Source organism: Coccinella septempunctata, chromosome 2 (assembly GCF_907165205.1).
Source record: "Coccinella septempunctata chromosome 2, icCocSept1.1, whole genome shotgun sequence".
Taxonomy (NCBI): Eukaryota; Metazoa; Arthropoda; class Insecta; order Coleoptera; family Coccinellidae; genus Coccinella; species Coccinella septempunctata.
In genome coordinates, this window is record NC_058190.1 from 25,986,196 (window position 1) to 26,010,980 (window position 24,785).

The 24,785-nt window shown below is 34.2% G+C and overlaps 2 protein-coding genes across 2 annotated transcripts in view; both read right to left on the reverse strand.

Moving 5' to 3' along the window:
- Nucleotides 1-12,512, reverse strand: part of LOC123307978 (putative ferric-chelate reductase 1 homolog) — a 50,422-nt gene extending 37,910 nt beyond the window's left edge. Inside the window, exon 1 of the mRNA XM_044890493.1 lies at nucleotides 12,324-12,512. Within this exon, the coding sequence (XP_044746428.1) occupies nucleotides 12,324-12,359 (36 nt within the window). The 5' untranslated portion in view covers nucleotides 12,360-12,512. The remainder of the gene's footprint in view (nucleotides 1-12,323) is intronic.
- Nucleotides 12,513-17,267: 4,755 nt separating this feature from the next.
- Nucleotides 17,268-18,722, reverse strand: LOC123307118. Its single transcript, XM_044889336.1, has one exon. The coding sequence runs from the start codon at nucleotides 18,720-18,722 to the stop codon at nucleotides 17,268-17,270; it is 1,455 nt and encodes a 484-aa protein (XP_044745271.1).
- Nucleotides 18,723-24,785: the final 6,063 nt, after the last annotated feature.

Sequence of the window (24,785 nt, forward strand, 5' to 3'; positions counted from 1 at the left end):
ATTTTGTGCATACTACAAATTCTAAAGATAAATTTTCATCTGATGTGGAGTTAGATAAGTGACTAAACATTTAGATTTTTCATATTTGAAAAATTTTTGGAAAAAATTGATAATTTTGAAAGAGTCTCAAAATTTCAAATTTTCATCTGATGTGGAGTTAGATAAGTGACTAAACATTTAGATTTTTCATATTTGAAAAATTTTTGGGAAAAATTGATAATTTTGAAAGAGTCTCAAAATTTCAGAACTTCCTTAATTTTTGTGGAGCAGTATATAATCCTGAAAATGTAACAAAAAAATCACTCTATCTGATATTCTCTGTTGATTGAACAACATGACAAAATTTATAGTCAAGAATTTATATATACCTAGTTAAACTAGTTTTTATTATTATAGAAAGATGGACGCGAAAAACACTGAACCGAAGCGAGAATCTTACATAAATACATAGCTTATTACACGTTGTGTGTACTTTCCACAAGGTTAATGAAGGTGATAATTGTAATTACTTTGCATCCACTGTATATACTTGAGTCAGTTGCGATAAATAGTAATTCAACCAACAACACGATTAAAAAAATTAATGCAAAAGTCGATTTCGAATGGTTTGCTTACCATAGACCTACCATACCAATTCCAATTTTAATATTTTCCCCTAAAGTCATTGAATTTTTGAATCCCCAAAAATCATTATCAAAAATTTTTTTTCCAATTTTCACTACTTCAGCTTATGTGAAGCGTTATCATCGTAGTAAATCATTCAATTGATTCTATTCAATGAGTAATTGATTGAATTGCATGTATATTGTCTGCCAAAAATCGCAGCGCTTGAGAGCAACAGGGCAAAAATTGAAACAAAAACTAGTATTTTTTCGGGTTATACAAAAAGCACAACAAAAGTGTAGATTTTGACTGGCCTATTTGTTCGAAGGAGCGATACCCCTTATTTTAAAGCAAAGCAACCTTCCTCCTTTTTTCGCGAACATTTTTGGAGAACCTGAAGAAAACTTCACCTGAAGAGCATTTTTTAATTAACAAATATTAGCGTAAAATAGTGATGAAAACTTTCACAGAAACCTTCATACTTGAACGAAAGTCAGTTTAATAATCAATAATGAGGTCCATAGGCATCCAGGTTTTCTATTCACGATTTTAAAGTCTTTTTAATTTGAAATCATTCTTTAGTCCAACTAAAAATCAAAGGAAGCTTTAAAATTTACGGGGCTCCAAAATTGATAATGAAACTGTAATCGTAAATATTTCTGACATTAATATACAGGTTCTTTCAAATACCGTTACGAAAAATATCAATACTTTATCTGTAAATTCCTTAACCATAGAGTTAACAATAAATCCATAGACTCTCAAAAATGATCGATATATCACAGCCAAACTAAATCAAAAACAACGAACCTCAATTCTCTAGTTGAAAATTGGAAAAACAAAAATAATCGAAATAAGAGCATCATAGGGCCTGTTCCGATATTGCTGTTAGTACTGGCCCGCAATCGAATAACAATAGAACTCGAACGACTGGGCCAATAGGCATCGTTTCTGAAATACTGACAGTACTGTTCAGCAATATCGGAACAGGCCCATAGGCTGCAAAGAGTACAGAATAAATTTTTGAGACACTTAGCTCGTAAAACTAATATCACTGTTGCCAACAGTGACTATTCTGGAATACAAAAGGAGTGTAATATTGTCAGTCTGATTGGTCGTAGGAACAAAAATGACATATTATTTTTATTCAAAATAATGAGTTCGCATATCGATTCAACCGAATTACTAACATCATTAGATTTTAATGTACCTAATCGTACAACTAGACGGCATGAAATGTTCAACATTCCTTTCAGGAGAACAAATATTGGCATGAACTCACCATTAGTGAGATGTCAAAAAATATGTAATCTACATGGCACATCCTTAAATTTTTATGACTCAAAAGTGTTACTGTATGAATATCATGATGCATTACTGGACTGTTTCTCCCTTTTGTTTTTTTTTTATCTGAATGTATTGAACTGTGTTTTGGGGTCTACTTAAGTCCTTACTTTGTCTGTTAACTGAAATTGATTTTTCATTTTTACAGAGTGGATACTGTTTTGGAATTGGTTTCTGTTTGTATCCCTGTATTTTCTAAATAAATAAATAACTTAACACAGCTATGACACCACAATTCTAGAAACTTCATATTGTTTATATATATACAGGAAGTCCCATGGTGGAAGGCCTCTTCGACGTTTATAGAGAAATAACCAAAATTTTGAGCTGAAAAGTTGTATGTTGGGGTTTTAGAGTATAAACTTTCTCCCTGAATTAGTTTCAGACTTATGCAGGTTATACCGGCAACAGCCTGCTTCTTTCTTATTTCCAATGGGACACCCAGTATATCTTTGCATCTTTCGATAGCTGATTTGATGGCAATTTCATTAGGGTGCCAGACTTCGGATGACAAGTCAACGGTTTATGAGTTATTGGGATTCTTGTGGAAAAAATGGTCGAAAATCTGTTTCGAATATTTTTGCTAAGGAAATATCTTTCGAAAAAATCCTCACTATTTTAAATTCAACCATTATGTTGTATTGAAATACCATTCGTTGTTTGGACCTAAAATGTACAGAGTGTAAGTACCAATTTTGACAAATTGAATTGATTAAACCTCAAGATTTTTCAAATTACAACCTATATTTTTTATATTTCAGTCGATTCTACTTTCAAAAGAGGAGCATAACCTGAATAAATCAAGGAAAACTTTAACATGAGGAAAAACAGCACTTTGCATCTGCTAATTAGTCTGTGACTTCAGGAAACCACAGAAAAAGAACTGAAATACAATATTCCGATAAATAATTTTCACATTCCATAAAAATATTCGAAGAAGTATGAACTTCCGTTTCCAGCATTTTTTTATATCAATCCTAACAAGTCATAAACCATAAACCGTTGACTTCTTGCCCACGGTTGGGTATACTGTTGAAACTGCAATCTTCAATTAAATCAGCTATCTAGGAACAATGTCAAGTTATTCTTGGTGTGCCATTTGAAACGAGAAGGTACTAGGCTGTTACCGATATAACCAGAACCTGCAGAGGTATGAAAATATTTTAGAGAGAAAGTCTCGCAGAAAGTGCATAACCGAATAATTTGTGATCCATCCATCCTGAGACACTCTGTATATTTGTGCTTTGTGGTATTATACAGTTTGCGAAGCAGATATTACCCATCGTGATGTCAATGACATGCTAAAACGAATGGATCATATACAGGGTGTTTCACGAGTAAACGGACAAATGAAAACCGTGAATAGAGGGCATTGAGCTGGGTTCAAAACATAGACATAGAGACATGTACTGTGCCTTCCCTTTCTATCTATGCATGAAATACGGCCAAAAAAAGTGACAGAGATAAACGCACGTCGGGCATGCACTTGTCCTTTTCTAGAATTTTTATTGGTCTACACTCTCCTCTATTAAACAAAAAGGAGACAGGTAAATGCCCGACGATCAGTTCTCTCTTTCTATAAAAGAGCCAATTTCATGCTGTCATTGCTCAGTCCATGTCTCTATGGTTCAAAAACACATCATATGTGTGTCTTAGGTAGTCCGTTTCCAATATACAGGGGGTTTTCTGAAATTTATAAAATTTTCGTTTATCTATAACTCCTGAAATTCTCGATCGATTGGACTGAAAATTTATATTTAAGTTGTTGTTAGTTTCAATGAAACAGAACATTAAAATTCGACAATAAACAGGACCGGACTCAGTGAGGCTTCTTTAAATTTCGAACTCATGAAAAACAGCCTGTATGTAGTTTTTTATCATAATTTCAACATTCTCTTTATCTGCATGTATGATTGTCTTGAAATGAATGAATCATTGGGTTACACCACCTGAGGATCATGTTTCATAAATAATTGTTTTGTGGTCAGACACCTCTCCATAGAGGTACTCTATTCTTTAATAGAGCACTTCATGAAAATAGGTTTTGAAATTTTTAATTGCAATTTTTTCTCCAACAAATATTCTGTTGAATGTATTCTACAATTATACCATATTCGGTCATTCAAAATAATAATATGATATGTAATTGATAATACACAAATATGGAAAAGAAAACTACGCCATCTTGAAACTTGTAATTAAAACTTGATTTTCAGAATAAATCGTCTTTCTGCGAATAACTAGTTCTGGCAAATAGGTGTTCAAATTGATTTCGCCCACATTCCTTACACTTTTTGACCCTCTTTATGAGGCTCATAAATGCTCGTTTCATTATATCTAAATTGCATTTACAGCATTTATTCGATCTAATAATTGTTTCTTTATCAGGCTTTCTATGTTTCATAGATCTTGGTGTTCAAATAACTCTAAATCGAGTGATGTCAGATCAGGGGAATAAGCAGGCCAATGTTGGGGTCCTCCTCTTCCAATGCACCTGTCTGCATATTCTCTATAATCTAGTAAATCTGTGATGCATTCTAAAAATTTTTAACTTGATTAAATGACCTGAAATACAGATAAATACTTTTTTCTGTCCATGAATATGATCAATTCTTCAATGACAAAAAAATTATAAGACCATAATCTTCATAGATCCAATAATATTAATAATGGAATCAATGAAGAAACATTTTTCATATTCAGATTTTCAATTATTACCTTCAATAAAAGGGCGAATGAGGTGAAAATTAATCCGTTAAAGTACTTGAGGTCCAAGTTGTCGATAAAGGGTGATTCATACTAAAAATGTCCAGTTATAATTAATATCTTTATTATAGCGTAGGTATTTTTTTTCTCTACCTGTGTTCATCATCAACAATATATAGTATGGTGCAAATGGAAGAAATAAATTCGTTATTTCGTAAACCTGAAACGGGTATTCGTAAGGATACCTTTTTATTTTTGACGTCATCTATGTGAGCGTGATGACGTCATCGCCAAAATTTTGAAATGGAAATGTGGGTGTTGTAATACATTATTTGTTTATTATGCTATGAATATCAAAAACAAATGCAAGCCATATTTTGAGAACGAAAAAAGTCAGTTGAAGATTTCCAAATCCATTTTTATGAAGGGCTGTTTCTTCAAGAGGCGTTTGACCACTAAACAATTATTCATTAAAGATAATTAAGAATGAGGTATATCCACGATTCATTGAATTTGAGACAATCGTACATGCAAATAACTAAAATAATTAAATTATGATGAAAAACTACATGCACAGGTACAGCGTGTTTTTCAAGAGTTCGAATGTGAATGTAGCCTTAATGAGTCCGGTCTTCAGTTTTGTCAAATTTCATTTTTGATTCATTGAAACTGACAATTCCAACCTGATAATGAATTTTCAGTCGAATCAATCGAAAATGTCAGGAGTTTTAGCGAAGAAAAATTCTAGAATTGTCAGAAAACGGAGTACCTAAGACACTCATAAGAGGTTTCTTTGAACTCAGCTCAATGTCCTCTATTCATGGTTTTCGTTTGTCCGTTTACTCGTGAAACACCCTGTACATGAATTACAATTCATCAACTAACAGTAGTTTATGAAAGGAGATATCTTTCGGCTAAGAGTAAGACCTTTTCTATCACGAATTCAACATTCGGATCATATCAATTTTTTCCACCATGAGAGAGTTAATGAAAAAGGTCGACTCCACGAAGGTTGAGAATCGGTTGCAGGTTGCATTAAAAACGTTCATGGCTGTTTAACGAGTTCTGAAAAAGCTTCGGTATTTCACTACGATAACTGCTCCATTTTCAATGTCGTACGGCCACGTTATGAATACCCAGAAGACTTTCAATTTGGAAAACCTTGTTATCTTGGTATCCCCAAATTATACTGATTCATTCATGAATGTTTCAGGAAAGGAATGGGCGTACCACCTCATTTCGATTCGAATATTTTATGCTGAATCATGCCACCTTCAACAAACCGTGAAATGATATCACCATAACCGCATTGTACCACATAAGAATATAATTTTGATTCAAGTTTCGACATTTCTTCTCAAATTCGAAGAGCGATTATGGAATAATGACCATATTGCGATAAGATTACACTGCGTGACACAGTTTTGGTAGCCGAAAAACTGATTTATCATTTGTCTATGCGATTCGATCCTAAAAAAGTCAAATAAAAGTGTTAGATATACCTACTGAGAGATGAAAGTCATAAAACATAATAAATGACAACCGAGATCCACAGTTTTTACCCTCCTCAAATAAGCGAATCGCATAATTTATGAATTATAAGTGATTTGATAAGAAACCAATTTCTATTCGATAAGCAGAATTATGTATTTGGATTTACACTTCTGAAAGGGAACTTGGTGAAACCAGATGCAAAAAGTTCTGTACAAGGGAAACGAAGGATTGAGTCAATTGGAAATGACGCAAAATGACGTGAAGAAATTGTTATCGATTATTATGAACCTACAGGGTGAGCAAAATTCGTTGTCTACTGAGGGTATCTCGAGAACTGAAAGAGGTGGAAGAGAACGGATTTAACGGATGATACAGTTCCGAGTTCTTCAGAGAAACAAAGAATGGTTGAAACCGTAGCCCCCTACGTTTTTGAGTTATTAGCGAAAAATGAGATTTTGACAATTTCGTAAAGTTCCCATAACTTTTTTGTCTTTGAAGTTACAGATCTGATACTTGGAACTCTTTAGGCACTTTCATACGTAGAATCTGACAAAAGATGTTTTTCCAATTCAAAAATAACAAATTCAATAAAAGTTGGCATTTGAAAATACGAAAGTTCGCCTAAGAATTCGAAATAAAAAAGTATTCTGAGTGAGAATATTAGAATCCACTTTTTTTTCGTAGACGTGAAAAAAGTGCCTATAGAAGGTTCAAGTTTCAGATCTGTAACTTCAAAAATAAAAATGTTATGAGAACTGTTCGAAATCGTCAAAATCTCATTTTTTGCTAATAACTCAGAAACGAAGAATCCACTTTTTGTACGTAGACGTGAAAAAGTGCCTGTAGACGGTTCAATTTTCAGCTCTGTAACTTCAAAGACAAAAAAGTTATGAGAACTGTTCGAAATCGTCAAAATCTCATTTTTTACTAATAACTCAGAAACGAAGAATCCAATTTTTTTACGTAGACGTAAAAAAAGTGCCTGTAGAAGGTTCAATTTTCAGATCTGTAACTTCAAAGACAAAAAAGTTATGAGAATCTCATTTTTTGCTAATAACTCAAAAACGAAGAATCGTAGGAGGCTGCGGTTTTCACCACTCTTTATTCCTCTGAAGAAGGGCTTGGAAATGTGTCTTCCGGCGTTTTCTTCTTGCTCTTGCGGTGTACAGGGTGGGCAAAATTGGTGACACCTGAACTAAAACTTTTTAACCCAACGAGATGGGGGAAAATGAATGTGCCTTTCATGTTGTCTTTGCTCGTGAAACTAATAATGACATCAACTGTATTCTTCTTCTTCTTTTGTTTTTGATTTATAGGCCAAAATTCAAATTTGGGCTATTTTAACTTAGGTCATTATCTCCGTTTCTGTTTAAGCTAGGATGTTGAAATGAAAACATTATATAGACACTTTTTTGATGGCAATCCAGTGGCGTATTATGATTTTTTTCCTACAGGATTAATTGCTGAGCTAAAACATAAAGTTGTTTTTCTTATGAAAATAGTAGTTTAAAATGACTTGGAAAGAATCGCCATTTCTTTACCGTTTCTGTTACTGTTTTCATAAGAAAAAATACATCTCTATGTTATAGCTCAGCAAATATACCTGTTGGAAAAAATCATAGTACGCCACTGGATGGCAATCAAAAAAGTGTCTGTATAATGTTTTCATTTCAACATCCTAACTTAAACAGAAACGGAGATCATGACCAAAGTTGAAATTTTAATTTTGACCTATAATTCGAAAACAAAAGAAGTTGCAATGCAATGCAGTTTATGGCATTTTTAGTTTCTCGAAAAAAGACGACCGTTATGTGCCATGCTTTTTCCTCTATCTCGTTGGGTTGAAAAAGTTGTAGTTCATGTATCATCAATTTGGCCCACCCTGTATGAACAACTGTTTTTTTATAACACATCCTGTATTTTGAGAAGTGTCCTCATAGAGCAGCCTCTTGTAAGGTTTTCATGTCCTTGTTATGATATCTTCATGGAAGAAAATTTGAAGAAGACGCTATGCGCATAACAATCACATTCATAAGAAGAACAGGAACACCCAGTATAAATAAATTTCAGTATTCGTTGAAAAAGCAACACATATATAGCGAAACCAAAACCTCTCATTAATGCCTCTTTATATCGGAAAATGATCCATGTCGTCATACAATACGAATTTTAATAAAATTCCGACTTTAAAGTCCGAATTCAGTGAAATTCCAAATGAATCGAAGAATGAACGTACTGTACTCATCATAATTTGATGGATGAATGATATTTTGAATACTCATAAGGAGTCGAAAGCATTTCCATACTTATACGGATCTGTCAATCAAGCGTTGATTCATCGATGGGGTTTGGGAAAATGCGGGCATTGATCTGATTTGAAATCACATCCAGATTGAAACATGACAATTACTAAAAGTAGGTAACAATTATATTAACTATAAATAATGATCTTCCATTAACAATGGAATGTGAAGTAACACATAATAAGTAGAATAGATAGATTATTCCGCAAGTTGAAGTATAAATGTTTGATAATGCTGTCTGAGATCAACAAGTTTTAACTCCATATGCTACCTATATCAACGAATTGAAGATATTGAGCTCTCAATATACGACTAGTAGTTGGGGAGCCGAAGAGGGAAATTCGGAATTTACTCGAGCGTGTCAGAATAATATACGGGAGAAAAACCTTGGACCCTGTTAGTACCTCTACCAAAAATTAGATCTGTATATAAGGGGAATTGTCTAGGACAGCCTGTAAAAATAGAAAAAATAACGATCATCCTACATACTTGAGTGTGTCAGATTAAGTTATATGTGGTTAATTACATGTTGGAAAATATATACAGGGTGTCCCGTAAAGACCACGTCAAACGAAAACGGAAAGTAAATCAGAATGTGCTCTACCTGATGTGAAAAAATCGTTCATATGAAAGTCTCACAGGTTTCGAGATATTTGTTGTTTTATGAAAATGTTGAATTTTTTCACTTAAACTGCTTTCTCTCTTGCGAAAGCTACAATTAAATACTTTTCGAATCAGTTTTTTTTCCGTAAATTTTGTTGAATGATTACTTCAATTCATGCAATGAAAAATACCACAAAATATTATACAGGGATTCTGAAAAAAAAATTGAAATTCCTGTTCTGAAGGAAGTGTTTTTTTGTGCTGAATTCTATCTGACGTAGTATAAAAAAAAGATACTAGACCTTTTCTGCATATTACGTTGAAAAGTTGCCTATTTTATGAGGATTCCGAAAAGGTAAAATAGAGGTGATAAGCTTCTTCACGAAAAAAGATATTTGAATGTTTATCGAAAATGGAGCATTTCTGTGAAAACCTGATTTTTTCACCTACCACGTCAGATAGAATTCAGCACAAAAAAAACACTTCCTTTAGAACATGAATTTTAATTTTTTTTTTCAGAATCCCTGTATAATATTTTGTGGTATTTTTCATTGCATGAATTGAAGTAATCATTCAACAAAATTTACGGAAATAAAACTGATTCGAAAAGTATTTTATTGTAGCTTCCGCAAGAGAGAAAACATTTTTAGTGAAAAAATTCAACATTTTCATAAAACATCAAATATCTCGAAAACTGTGAGACTTTCATATGAACGAATTTTTCACATTAGGTAGAGCACATTCTGATCTACTTTCCGTTTTCGTTTGACGTGGTCTTTACGGGACACCCTGTATATTCTCTTAATCTGACAATTTAAGCGTGACGAAACTGTATAAGAGGGCGCCAAATATGAAAAAAAGTCACGAGTACATTCTCGAGCGCATTGGCGTCTTAGGTAGGTTCTTAATTACCAGTGAAAAATAAGGCTACCTAATAATATGCAGAATGAGTAAAGTTTAGTGTCAATCCAGTTAGATTGAGAAGGAAATTCAGTTATATCATCATTTGGAGCTCTCGGGAATTTTTTAAATTTGAGAATTCGAAGATGTAAGCTCAATATGATTATACAAAGTTTTGAGATAGTGAAATGCATGCGTTGGTAAAAAATCAATTATAATTGTTCACAGTGCAATCTATACACATTGAAACCAGGTCAACCTAATTTTGTCAAGAACTGGAATCAGTGATAGAGGTCTGGTTTTTCTAACGTAGAATGAATTTTGTGTTTTGAGGTTGATTCGAATTAAACGACGAAGATTTATCAGATCTTCATAGTTAACTAAATTTCGAAGACGTTTCCAATAGAATATAGACACAAAATAACTTTGGAGAAAAAAATATGATTCATCATGTATATGTAGCATCAACTATCGTTTTCTCTTAAGATCAAGAAGGAAACTGAATATACATTTTTTTATGAAAAAGCATGCACATGCTGTTACCAAATGAGTGCAATAGTTTCTGAGGGGGGATTATTTGTCGAAAATTGAAAGGGGTCTTTCATGTAAACTGAAGAACTTTAAAAATACTATTATTTTTTTTATCGAAAGTGCTGGATAGTTGAAGGCATGGCATTATATGGGCATGTTCTAGCAATATGCATGAACGGATATTCTGTAAATGGAAAAAATCTAGATGTGGCTGTCAGGTCGATTTCTGTGTAAGCCATCTTTTAGGTAGAAAGGTAGAATATGTCTACAAAATGGCATTTCTTTAACTCTTCAGCATTTTTTCAAGTGAGTTTATCACTAGATTTTGTGACTTATTATTAGTTGAACGAAATTAAAAAGTTAAGTCAATATAGATAAGTACTAGTATTTTTCACGAGATACTCAAAAAAGCTAGGTATCGAAAGGACCATCGAACATATATAGACATAAAAAGTTACCAAATGAAAAACCTCAATTTTCTAAAGTCGACTATTTTTGTAATTGAATGTTGAAGTGACAATTTCTGACCATTTTTTCAATTTCAATTTTTCGTTTTTCTGAAAAAGAAAGAATTTTTCTTGCGAAATAAAGACACCTACATCAACTTTTTCCATATTTTTCGAATATTGAATAAATAAATATAATGGTAGTTTTATATTTATTTCAAGCATTTTGTTCGATATTACCCTGAGGCAATTCAAAAATGAAATTCTAAAAAATATCTCTGTTGTCTATAATTAATTCAGTAAATACCTAATGCCAAAGTTTGAAGTTTCAATCGAACCATAAGCACAAACAACACTGATATGTTTTTCAAGCAATTTTGAATGAAATTGATTGAGAAAAATATAGAACATTTTCTGTATGCATACATCTGCATTGAGAGTTGATGGAGTGTTCAGAAAATATGAGAAAAGATATTTTTGCAGGGAAAATTTTTTCTGTTCTGGGTGATATCAGTGGAAAGGAAAACAAACATTTGCTAGAAAGGGTCGAATATGCAGAGCTTATGTGCTACAGTTTTTCCGTTAGGAAATTCCTCGGGAAATTCCATGTCTATTTTAGATATTTTCTCGAAACCTTTAGAGATAACTAACTAGTTTACCTTTCAATATCGCTCAATGAATTAGTCACAAAATCTAGTTACCCTAGATCCTAGCATATGTGAAATTCTTATACTGGACAAGTATAAGTATTGAAAAGGATTAAGAGGAAATGTTTGAATTAATATTCCTACGAAAGAGTTTGAATAAAAACGTGATTATCAGAATACTTATGCCTTCACCATTCAAATTTTGATACAAAATTAAGAAGAGAAGAGAAAATTTACTCGAAAGTATGGTGAGGAACAGGACTTTTGAGTTCAATGTCCCTTTGAGCAAATCAATAAAAGGTCTAATGTCCCGGAAACTTTATTTCCTAAGGACTCTTGTTTGTTTTTATTGTGAGCAAAAATGTAATGCGTTCAATTGGTATACAATTATTTAACTCAATTCAGCTTTTATTTTGACATAAGAATTTTTGATACCCTCTATATTCAAGATAGCGTTGAATCTTATCTGTTTACTCATTAAGTTTTAATAGGGTCTACATCTAAATATCATTTGAATTTTTGAATTTTAATTGACCCTCAGAAAAAAATGGAAATCGTGATATTTTTCTCGAATAGGTATATTTGATTCGAATTTTCACTCTATGATTGGGGTTCAAATATTTATTCTGAAATTATTGATTAGGAAAAACAGGTCCCATTATTCAATTCAATTTTGATCCTATAGTACTTTTTCTTCAAGATTATCCAGAAATGAATGGTTAGATTCCATTCAAACTATCACTCACCGTTAGAAACATGGCTAGTTTCCGATTATCGGTCATATTCGAACACAATTAGATTAAAACACTTTCACGCACCACCTTTATTTACATATTCGAGATAGTATGAATGAAAATAACCGGCCTCAACGAACGCGCTCCGTTCGAAACTGAAACAACTTTCCACTACACCTCAACATTACGTTCACTACCATACCATACCTTACCATACCACGAAGGTCAGTGGAACGGTGACGTTGTTCTTGGGAAGATTGCTGAAGAAGGGGTATTACGATTTAAGTCCTAATTAATCGTCGGTATTTCTGCGATACAGGTGTGATTCTGATGGTATTTCGAGAAATTATGTAATGCACGTTGGTTGAAATTATTGGCTCATTGCTGTTTTCTGAGAAAAAGGGACGTCCAACAGTGGAGAAGTTGTGCAATTCGAAAAAAGTTTAGATTTCGAATGCTTCGGAAAAATCTGTAGAGTCTGTAGAGATCTAACAACTTTAACTAGAAGGAATTTTAGGATGGCTGATTCTTCAATAAATGATTCCTTAGACATAGCCACTGTAACAACGACACCTCTGCCAGCTGGGAGACGCTGCGTTCTCTAGCGCGCAGCGCACTTTTCTTGGTAAAAATGCTGAATTCGCAGTCATTTCAGGAAGATTTATTTTTGTTGCATCTACTTTCGAACACAGTTGAGTGCGTTTTTTTTGACAGATGTTTGGGCCGTTGCTAAATGACCGGCAGGCGCCATTTTTGATGAAGAACAAACTGACATTTCAAACCATTTCAGGAAGGCTGAAATTTTTATATTACGAGGATATAGTGAAAAATTCTATAGAACCAAACAAAATTTCAATGTCAAAATATTACTCAACATTTCTCTTAATTGGATATATTTATTACAGCGAATCTGCAACGTCTCTAGACCTTTAAAAAAAATGTTTCTTCTTGTTCTGCAAATCAGACCACAGCTTTCATTACCTCCTCGTTGGAAGAAAATTTACGACCTTTTAAACTTTTTTTCAGTTGAGGAAAGAGATGATAGTCGGATGGAGCCAAATCTGGTGAATAAGGGAGGTGTTCTAGTAGTAGAACCCTAAATCACGAATTTTTTGCATGGCAACTTGAGATTTGTGTGCAGGGGTGTTAACCTGCAAAAACAAATCACTTTTGTATAGCTTTCCGCGTCTTTTCTCTATCATTTTTTTCCGTAAAGTGGTGAGTAATGTCGAATAGTAATCTCCGGTTATTGTTTTACCCTTATCGAAAAAATCAATCATGGCAATCCCAAAAAACTTAAGCAAGAACTTTTCCAGCAGATTTTTGGACAAAAAACTTCTTAGGTCTTGGAGAACAAGACTGTCGCCATTCCATCGATTGTTGCTCTGTTTCTGGATCGTGGAAATGTACCCAAGTCTCATCTATAGTAACAATTCGATTTAAGAAGTCTACATTGTTTTCAAATCGAGCACAGAGCGAACGCGATGTTTCTACCCTTTCACGCTTTGGGTCAACATTCAAATATTTGGGGATCCATTTTGCAGCAATTTTTCTCCTGTTCAAATTGACGGATACTATATGATTAACCGATGAACGCGTTCATATGAAATATTCAGTGCTTCAGATATCCGTTTTAGCCTAATTCGAAGGTCTGATAAAATCATGTGATGAACTGCTTCGATACTTTTCGGGGACTGACACAGAAACTCTTCTCGATCGGTCATCATCTTTAATGGAAAATTTACCTCTTTTGAAGCTTGCAGTGCAATTTTTCACGGTCGTATACGAAGAACATGATCACCAAAGGTATTAGGCATATCTTCGTAAATCTACTTACCTCTTAACCCTTTCAAATACAGGTACTTGATGATGGCTCGATACTCCAATTTTTCGATTTTCACAATTTCGGTGGACACCTTCTTTCTTTTAATTTATTGCGTAATTCTGGTTTTTTTTTTGACCTAAAACTTCACACTGACACTTTTAATGAGTTATTGTTCGTTGCTATGGTAACGCATTTTTTTCTATGCGTGAAACTGGTCTAGGCTAACTAGATCAATCAATCAATACATCCTCGTATATCATTTGTATATTCAAAAGTAAAACATGAAATTGGCAGACATTATTTCGGTTTCTAAGAGAACGCAGACGCCCTCAATATCAGACTCTTTCATCAGACGAAATCTTAAAAAATCTTCTGAATTGTAGTTTCTCAATTGATATTAATTTGTCACAATGGGTAATGTTTTATTCGAAGTGAAGAAACCATTTCAGGAAGACAGAAATTTGCATATTATATTATTTAGATATTCAAGAGTGGATCATGAAATTGGCAGACATCAATTAGGTTGTTAAGAGACGGCAGACACCCTCGAAGTTTCAAAATACATACCTACTACGTCATCGCACCTATGTGAATGAGCGCAAATAGATCGAGAAACCATTTCGGGAAAGCTGAAATTTCTTGAAATTTTTGGGATCATTCATTTCATTTACGGTGTATGATGGCGAATTTCATGGTTGATTCATGAAATGGTTTGAAGATCCTGAATTTTGGAAAGATATGGATATTGACGAAGCAATAATTCCTCAAGACCCGGATATTTCTACCGACTCAGAATATTTTGAAGAGAATGACATAAGAGAAGAAAAAGTGGATGTCGCAGGTGCTAATTTTTTCACCAGCCATCTACTCTTAAGTTAACTTAGCCCCATGGAAATAAAAGGAATGCGTCTCCTTATCCCGAAAAGACAAATGAAAAAACAAACACCTCCAGGGTATTTGGAATATCATAGTCCATATTGTTTTTTTTTTTCAAAAATATAAAGATATCATTTTATTCCCCTTAAGCCATCGTCCCAAAAATGGGACTCTATTCTTCTGGGAATTGAAAAACTTTTTTCAAAAAATTATGTTAAGCGAACAATTAAAAACTATTTTATATAAATAAATTAAACTTAAACTGATTCAGTTCTGGCTTGTATTGGGTTAATATCTTATATTATATAGAAATTTAAGCCCTCCATAAATTATTTCTCGAGTTTTTGGAAATACCTCACATCGAAATTGTTCATGTCAAATAATGAAGTGTTAAGTTTGAGGGGGCCTGCCTTCTTTCAGCAACCGAATTGATGACTGCCAATATCATGTTTTAGCCTTGTGGAGTATAATATCGAAATTTCAGTCTTCCTGACATGTTTTCTCGATTTTTCGCGATCATTCACTACGCAAGTGCACTGTCCGGAAACGTAGTATTCTGCAACTCTGAAAAAGTCTGACACTTTCATAGGTATCTGAAAGTAATGAATTTGCAGTCATTTTAGAAAGATTTATTCTTATTGCATCTATTTTGGAACACAAGTGTCTCTAGAATGTTACATTTGTTTTCCGATATCACTGAAACTTCACGAGACACCAACTCAATGAGCGGCAAAATAAATATTCACTTATAACTTGAAAAAGAAAATTGAGGTCGGAAACGTGTGCCATTTACTTTTTCTAGCTCTTATGGTTACAGAGCTGCCATTCAATCTCATCGAATTTTGCTCACCCTGTACAACGCAATTAATACGTTTGGGCCGATCATTGAAAAAAAACAGCAGCAATACGACACGATAGTACAAGGTAATGCTCATGTTGCAAAAGTTGTCGAAACATAAGTACTTAGAAATGTTGACATGTGGGTCTTAACCCACACGGTATATTCTCCGGATGCTGGTCTACCTACAAAGGGTATCAACGAGTTGATATACTGCCTGACGCACCTACTAGTACTTCTAGTTGTGAAGTTTTCTTGCCTATCATTGAATATACTCTGATATTGATCACAGGAAATTCTACAACTGAAATGAAATGAAATACTTATAACTTATAACGTTTCGGAACCTTCGGTTCATTTTTCAATACTCGTTATAGCTGCAGGTGAAAAACTTCAAGTAAAACATTCGATTGATTAATTTGATTTAAGATGTTTTACAAGAAGTTTTGCGGCTTTATATAACGATATAAATAATACCTATTTCTGATTTGGAGCAACTATAGAATGTACAATAATTTGAGAATCACCATGAAGATAATAAAATACAATACATAAATGATTCGTATTGGTTATTTAATAAGATAAGATATGATAAGATATTTCTTTATTTCAGATAAATTCGAATTACATGAAAAGTTACAATAAATCCAAAATTAAATGAAATGACGTCACAAAAATTTTTAGTTCACTCAATAGCTTCAAAATAGTCCCTGAGGTTGTATGGTTCCAATGCAATCAGTAGATTTTTAACTTTATTTCTGAACGATTTATAGTTATTTATGCGTTTTATATCATTTGGTAATTTATTGAAAGCTCTGATGCTCATATAAGCAGCGCTCTTCTCAGTTAATGTTAATCTATGGGTTGGAAACATTATATTTAAATTTCTTGTGTTGTAACTATTTACGTTCTCAGGTATGAAACTACTCCTATTTTTATGTAAGAACATAAGGCATTCAAACAAATACAGGCCATAAACAGTGAAAATTCCTCTAAATCTAAAAGTTCCTCTACATGATTCTCTAAACTTCATTTTGTAAATTATTCGAATTGCTCTCTTCTGAATTAGGAATATTTTCTCTAAGTTTTCATTTGTTCCCCAGAAAATTATTCCATATTTGTAGGTGGATTCAAAGTTTCCAAAATAAACTGTTCTTAGGGTTTTCTCATTCATATATTGGGTTATTGATCTTAGTGCAAAGCATGTTTTACTCAACTTCACTGAAATGATTTCTGTGTGTTGACGCCAATTGAGGAATTGATCAATGTAGACTCCCAGAAATCTGACGTAGTTTGATAGTTGGTAGTTACAGTGGGATAAGGTTACTGAATCTGATTTTTCTTTGCTTGACCTACTTGTGTCAAAAAGAATGATTTTTGATTTGTCCTCATTTAGAACTAGGTTATTTTGGTTGAACTATGTTCTTGATTTCAAGAAGATGTGGTTGGCTCGTCTCGAGAGCTCTTCAAAATCCTCGGCACTGGTTAATAGATTTGTGTCGTCGACAAAATTCACCATGTTTCCTTCATCTTGCAGTACTATGTGGCCTAGATCGTTCAGGTACACTAAGAATAAGAGTGTGCCGATGACGCTTCCTTGGTCGATTCCTATTGTTCTTATCAATATTTTTGACTTTGATTGATTTTTATTTTGTGTGATGGTAACTCTTTGTTTTCTGTTAGTCATGAATGAATCAAGCCATTTAATTGTGTTTCCTCTCACTCCGTAAAACTCTAATTTCTGAAGAAGATATTCTTTGTTTAATGAGTCATAGGCTTTAGAAAGGTCTAGGAAAATACCTAGAGCCATCTTACTGTCCTCAAGTGACTCCAAAATGTACTGCAAGAATTCAAAGATAGCTGTCTGTGTTGAGCGTCCATGTAGAAATCCATGTTGGGTATGTGAAAAAAGGTTGTTTTCTTTAAAGTATTCAGTTAATCTTGTTGAGACTAGTACTTCAAAAATTCTGGAAAATGCTGGTAGTAAACTTATTGGTCTGTAGTTGTTGAGAAGTTCTGGGTTGCCTGTTTTGAATATTGGTTTTATGAGTGCTAGTTTCAAGGAATCTGGAAATATACCATGTTTGAAGGAATTATTTATGATGTATGATAGTATTTCGCTGACTGCTGGTAATGATAACTTGACTATCATTATAGGAATTTCGTCATCTCCGCTGCTGAATTTGATGGTTTTTGATAAGTTCTCTATTTCGGAAGGTGTTGTTGGTCTCAGGTAGAGGGACTTCTCTATACGCTTCATGTGAGAATAATCTATAGGTGTTGTAGATATGTTATTTAGGAGGGTGTTTACTGTGTTGTTGAAGTGATAGTTGAAATTTTCTGCTATTTCTTCTGGAGTCCCTTCCAATTGCCAATCTTCAGTGGATCTTGTTGTGCCAGTGATTTCTTTGCATATTTGCCACATAGTTTTACCTTTATTGTCTGACTTGATTATTCTTTCCTCATATGTTTTGGTTCTCTGGTTTTTCAATGCATTGTCATATTCTTTTTTTGTTTTTTGGTAAAGATCGAGATGTTGTTGGCTCACTCTACTTAAGAATAAGAGGATGTCTAATTCGTTTTTAATTTTTTCAATTTCAGGTGTTTTGTGAATATAGGCTCGCTTTTTGTTCAGAGATGGTTTTTTGGGAAAATTCTCGTTGAATATATTTATGAATTCAGACATAAAAACATCCCATTGTCTATTCACTTCGGATCTATCTATCTCTCGCATAAGGTTCCAGTTTTGGCTAAATAATTTTTCCAAAAATGCATGTTTTTCTTGCTGGCCATAAAATCTTCGGAAATAGATGGTATTTATCCTTACTTCTTCTGTAGCAAAAATAATTTTTTGTGCTGTGTGATCTGACATATGTATATTAATGACTGAACTTTCCCAATGTTGGATATTTGTGAAGATGTTATCGATAGATGAGCTTGTTTTATTCGTAATTCTAGTATCCTGATTTATGACATGTTTGAGGTTGAAAGATCTCATAAGGTTTATCAGTTCTATTCCATCTCTATTTGTTTTTCGTAATTCTATGTTGAAATCACCAGCTACTATTATTTGTTTGTTTTCAGGTATTATTTTGTTTAATGTTTGTTCTAATTTTGAGAAGAAGGTATGGATGTTGCCGCCGGAAGGTCTATATATTGACAAAATGATTATATTTCCTCTCTTTCTGATCCATTCACCTGCAGCGCATTCAAACTCTCCAATTTGAGAAAACTTTTGTAATTTGGTTCTTGTGATACTTTTAAGTGTTTTGTGAAAATATAGTACTGAACCTCCATGTTTTCCTTCAGGTCTGCAGAAGCTTCCTACTATATTGAAATTTCGTATAGGGAATGTGGGTAGTTGTTCGTATGATTTCCAGTGTTCTGTTATGCATAATATTTTGCACTCTTTATGTTCATTCAGTCCATATTCTAATTTATTCAAAGCATTTCCTATAGATTGGATATTTTGGTGGATAAGGCTTATTTTAGTGGTTTTTGGTTCATTTTTTGTTGTTTTGTCTGGTTGATGTTCATTATTTCTGTTTACTACCCAAAAAAATTTCCGGCGTGAGTTCTTTTATGGATTTCGAAATTAAATCTTCTTATTCCAACGTTTGGGGGCCAAAAAGATGGATCATACATAGGGTCTTTTCTAGTTAGGGGGGCTGTTACACAGAAACTTTTCAGTTGTCCTGGTTTTGTTTGTAGTTCGGTTACTGTTATATTCTCATTTTCGAAGCCAGGTTGTTTTTTGATATGCTCTTGAACCATTTCACTTGTTACATGATTGTTTACTCTATATATATTAAGCCAAACTTTTCTTTCAGGGCCTGCGAAACCAGATTTAATAACTTCGTCGGAGGCTTCCCCTGTTCCTAACCTTTTTTTTGTGTGACGTCTTCTTTTATGTACTTCTATGAAGTCTGATTCATGTTGTGTATTTGTTTCTCTATTAGATTCGGATATTTCCTCATTGTGATGTTTGATTTGTGCATTAGATGGATTCTTCTCTTGTTGTGGTTTAATTTTCAGGTTATCATTGTTTTGGTTAGATTTGTCGGGGGTATGGGATCTTTGAACTACTACCTTTGGGACTATTGTTTCTTGGTTGACGTTGCTTCTTTGAGTTCTTGTTTTGACGATGTCAGAGTATTGTGTTTCATTTTTTTTATCACTGTTGTTCAATTGTTGTTTTAATAATCTATTATTTTCTTTAAGAATTAAGTTATATTCTTTTAGGATTTCGTTCTTTTCCTGTGTTTCTGTGAGTAACTTACTTAAGTATTCAATTTTGAGGGCCATAATTTCCTCTTTATTTGTTTTTTTTGGTTTTTCAATATCGCAACATTCTATATATCTCCCATTGATTACCTTGATATTTTTCTTTTTGGCACATGATCCATGGTATAGTCCATCACAATTTATGCATATTTGGATTGTGCATACTTTCTTGTTACAACATTTATAGTTGTTTTCTCGTAGGTTTGATATTTTATCACTTTTAACACTTTCGCCGTCGCTATGTTCGTCTTCACTTGACGCCATCTTGACGTACAAAAAAAAAAAAACTAGGTTATTAATAAAAGTGATTAATGATTGAGATATTTTAACGTACGAGCGAAGCGAGCATACACTTAAACACTTTTTTACGAACACTCAGTATGTGCTAAGGGTTTAAAATGAGGAAGAATTGAACAGAATTCAAAATAATTCAGAATCTCGGCACAGGACAATAAAAACAGGACCGCATTTCGAAAAAATGACGTAAAATATGAATTCGTCCGGTTCTTATTCCCTTGTGACAAGTGTGCCATGCAGAGTGAAAATTGAATTACTTAGAATGAATTATGTAGTTTTTCATGGCAATAACGAAATTTCTGTAAAGAATGTAAAAAATATAGATTTTGGAGCTTGAAAGAAAAATCACGATATTCTCAGTTCTGCCCTGAAAAAATTTATATTTCATGAGCCGTTTGAAAGAGCATTCTGAAGTGAACAAACCCATAAAATTTTAAAAAAATCAGACCTTGCAGTATAGAGTTATGGCTATCTCAAATTTCGGCAAATATTCATAAATCACCCCGTATCTCCGAAACTAATAGCCTTAGGATACAAAACAAGCAAGTTTTCTGAAAGTCCTGGATGACCTGCATTCACCATTACTCTATGGCCAATTACTCATGAAACACCCTGTATAACTCGAAAACAAAAGAAGATAGAGGAATGCAGTAGATGACATTATTAGTTTCTCGAAAAAAGATGTGCCATGCATTTTCCTCTATCTCGTTGGGTTGAGAAGTTGGAGTTCAGGTATCACCAATTTTGCCCACCCTGTACACCCATTCCTGGATGTAGGGATATAAATATCACTTCTCAATTAAGTATATGAGTACTTTTTTACTTATATAATGGATATTCATTTCTTGCCGAAGCTGATATATGATGCACATAGTAACAAGCTTGTGAAATAGCAGAGAAAACTTCGCCAGATAATAATAATAATAATAATATCTATACCTCACGAATGGCTCTTGACGATCTTGAAGATTTACAAGGTGTATCCCAATATTGTTAAGTTCCTGAAAAACGCCATGTCAACCTGGCGTACTAGTCTTCAAATGAAAGCAGCAGATTGCTCCATTACAACAGGACCTATTCCAATAAGACGCGGAATTTTCCAAGGAGACTCGCTGAGTCCTCTGTGGTTCTGCATGGCCCTGAATCCCTTGTCTCATAGATTGAATTCTATGGATTACGGATTTTCCATCAAGAGCGGCAGTAGAACTATGATGAAACTGAATCATCTCCTTTACATGGACGATTTGAAACTCTTCGCATCTACCAAAAAACAAATGCAACTGATGCTGAAAATGGTGGAAGGATTCTCGGAAGACATCAAAATGAAGTTTGGACTAGAAAAATGTCTACTGCTAAACATAACGAGAGGGAAAATAGAAGATGGTACGTTCAAACTCAAGGAAGGTGCAGAAATTGAAGCATTAAAGGAAGGAGACACATACAAGTATCTAGGCATAAAACAGGCAAGAAAAATCAATCAGACTCAGATGAAGAAAGAATTAACGGAGGAGTTCACCCGAAGATTGAGGAGGATAATGAGAACTGGTCTTAACAGCAAGAATCTGATAAAAGCGATTAACACCTACGCTTGCTCGGCGCTGAGCTATTCATTTGGTATAATCTCTTGGACGACCACCGATTTAGCAGCTTTACAGAGAAAAATAAGGACGATGCTGACTAAACACAATAAACATCACTCCAAAAGCTCAATAGAACGGACAGAGCTGCCACGACATCTTGGGGGTAGAGGAATTGTTGATTTGTCCAACCGTATGTCCCAGGAAATTGAAGGACTTCGAAACTATTTCTTGAGCAAGGCAGCTTCGTCAGAACTCCATTGAGTAGTTTGTGTTGCTGATACTTCTACACCGTTAAAGCTACACCAGGATCACTTGGAAACCGTCGAACACTCTGCAGAAAGTAAAATGCAGAAACTGATTGGCAAATCTTTGCATGGGAGGCACCAGAAGGAGGTCAACCATGATTACGTCGACATATCTGCGTCGAACTACTGGTTGACTTCCGGAAGGTTGTTTCCTGAGACAGAGGGCTTCATGCTCGCCATCCAGGATCAGGTGATTCCAACAAGAAATTACATGAGATACATCGCCAAGGATGCCTCAGTGGCGGACGATAGCTGTCGTTATGGCTGTGCGACACATAAAACTATCCAGCACATCACCGGGGGATGTCAGAAGTTCGCGGGCACAGAGTACAAAAATAGACATGATGCTGTTGCCAAGATTCTTCACCAAGAATTGGCACTAAAACACCAACTTCTAACTTCGAAAAGGGTTCCTTATTACAATCACCATCCAGATGCTGTGCTGGAAAACGAACATCACAAGCTCTACTCGGATCGCACTGTTCTCACAGACCGGAAAATAACCCACAATAGACCAGACCTCATATTGCTCAATAAGGATGAGGACACAGCACTATTCATCGACGTGGCAATTCCAAATAATAACAATCTTTTAGATAGACACACTGAAAAAATTTCAAAATACAGAGATCTCGAGGAACAAACCAGAAGACAGTGGAAGCTGAAAGATATAAAGACCATCCCTATTGTCATTTCATCTACAGGCCTGTTACCGAAGAAACTACTAGAGAACTTGAGAAAACTTCAGTTGGACGAAAATATTTATAAAGTCATGCAGAAGGCGGTACTGCTCGGAACGGCGAGAACTGTACGCAAGTACATGGGGAATGCAGAGGAACACCGTCTGCTCCGACAGGAAGTGCGGGTGGAGCAAGAATCCAACCTACAGCAGGGAGCCGAGGAGCGACCCGAACCCGACCACCACTACGAGCCCGAAAACCTGGAAAGGGCTCCAACAGAGCTTAATCCTTTTGATATCTGAGATATCTGGGATAAGTGAATTTTCCTCTGGAGAGGAGTGTGAAAGCCGCAAGGCTAAAGTCATAATAATGTTTATTTAACATAAATAAACATGATGAGTTACAGAGGTTTTCAATTCTAGAATTTACAACCTGTGCGTAACTATAAATTAACATTTTCACTTTCCTTTAACCTGTGGGTGTACACAACTAAACTTATTTCTCAGTCAACTAACATAATAAACCTTATGATATAAAACAATACAAGTAAAAAATATTCCGAACAACAAATCAGCTCACAAATCGTGTAGTGGGTGAGATGACAATTCGTAAGTGTATCAACTCGGTAAGTTTATCAACTCAGGTCATTTCATAAATCGTTATAAATTATACCATTCCAGTGCAATTCTTTAAGTTTGATTTATCAGTGTTTCCGCATATTTGCGACCTCTTTCTATAATCCAGAATTTAATTTTCTTTTTAAACTGCTTGTAATTCTTAATTTTTGTCAGATCTTCAGGAATCTTCTTATATATGCGCGGTGCGAGATAATAAAAGTATCTTTGTCCTATTCTTTTCTTTGCTCTTGATGTCTGGTAAGTATTATTTTTAATTCTTGTTGTATATGAATGGTTCTTTTTTTCCAATATTATTTTCCCTTTGAAAATATTAATTATCATTTTTAGTGTGTAGAGCTGCCTCGTGTCTAAAATTTTGGATGTCTGATATAGTGGTTCACTCGGATATGTAATTTTTTTGCCATGAATTATTCTCAATATCCACTTTTGCATGGTATTCAGTTTTTTAAGATGAACATCATAAACTCCACCCCATCCCAAGATGCCATAATTAATTTGAGACTGAACCAGGGCATTGAACAATATTATCAAATGTTTAGGGCTTTTCAAATATTTCTTCATAATTCTGACTTTATTCAGGAGACCTCTAAGTTTTTTAACTACATGACTAATGTGATGGTCCCATTTCAAGTTGACATCAATTACTATCCCGAGATATTTAATGAATTTTGTCTCCGGAATCTTTATTTCTGGATTTATTTCAAGATGCCCTATTGGACCCAAGGAATATGACGAAAAGGGCATGTATTTTGTTTTGTCAAGGTTTAAGGTGAGTTTGTTCGCTTGAAACCAGTTCTGTATATGTCTGAAATCCTTCTCTGCTTTATGTTTCAGATCGTCCCATGTATTAGCTCTGTAGTGTATGGCGGTATCATCTGCGAAGCCAATTATACTGCCTTCACTTGTACATCGGGACAAGCTATTAATGTACACTAAAAACAGAAGTGGACCAATGACCGTGCCCTGAGAAACGCCGTAAGTAACTCTCCTTGAAGAACTCCTATCTCCACCTATATCTACAATCTGTTGGCGATTCGTTAAGTAGCTCTTTAGTAGATCAAGGCTTTTGCCGCGGAAACCATAGTTCCACAGTTTATTTAGAATTTTATGGCAGACAGTGTCAAAAGCTTTGGCAAGATCCACGAATATGC

Excerpts from the sequence above, each read along its gene's own strand:
- LOC123307118 (XM_044889336.1), bottom strand. The coding sequence starts at position 18,722 with ATGTCAGATCACACAGCACAAAAAATTATTTTTGCTACAGAAGAAGTA.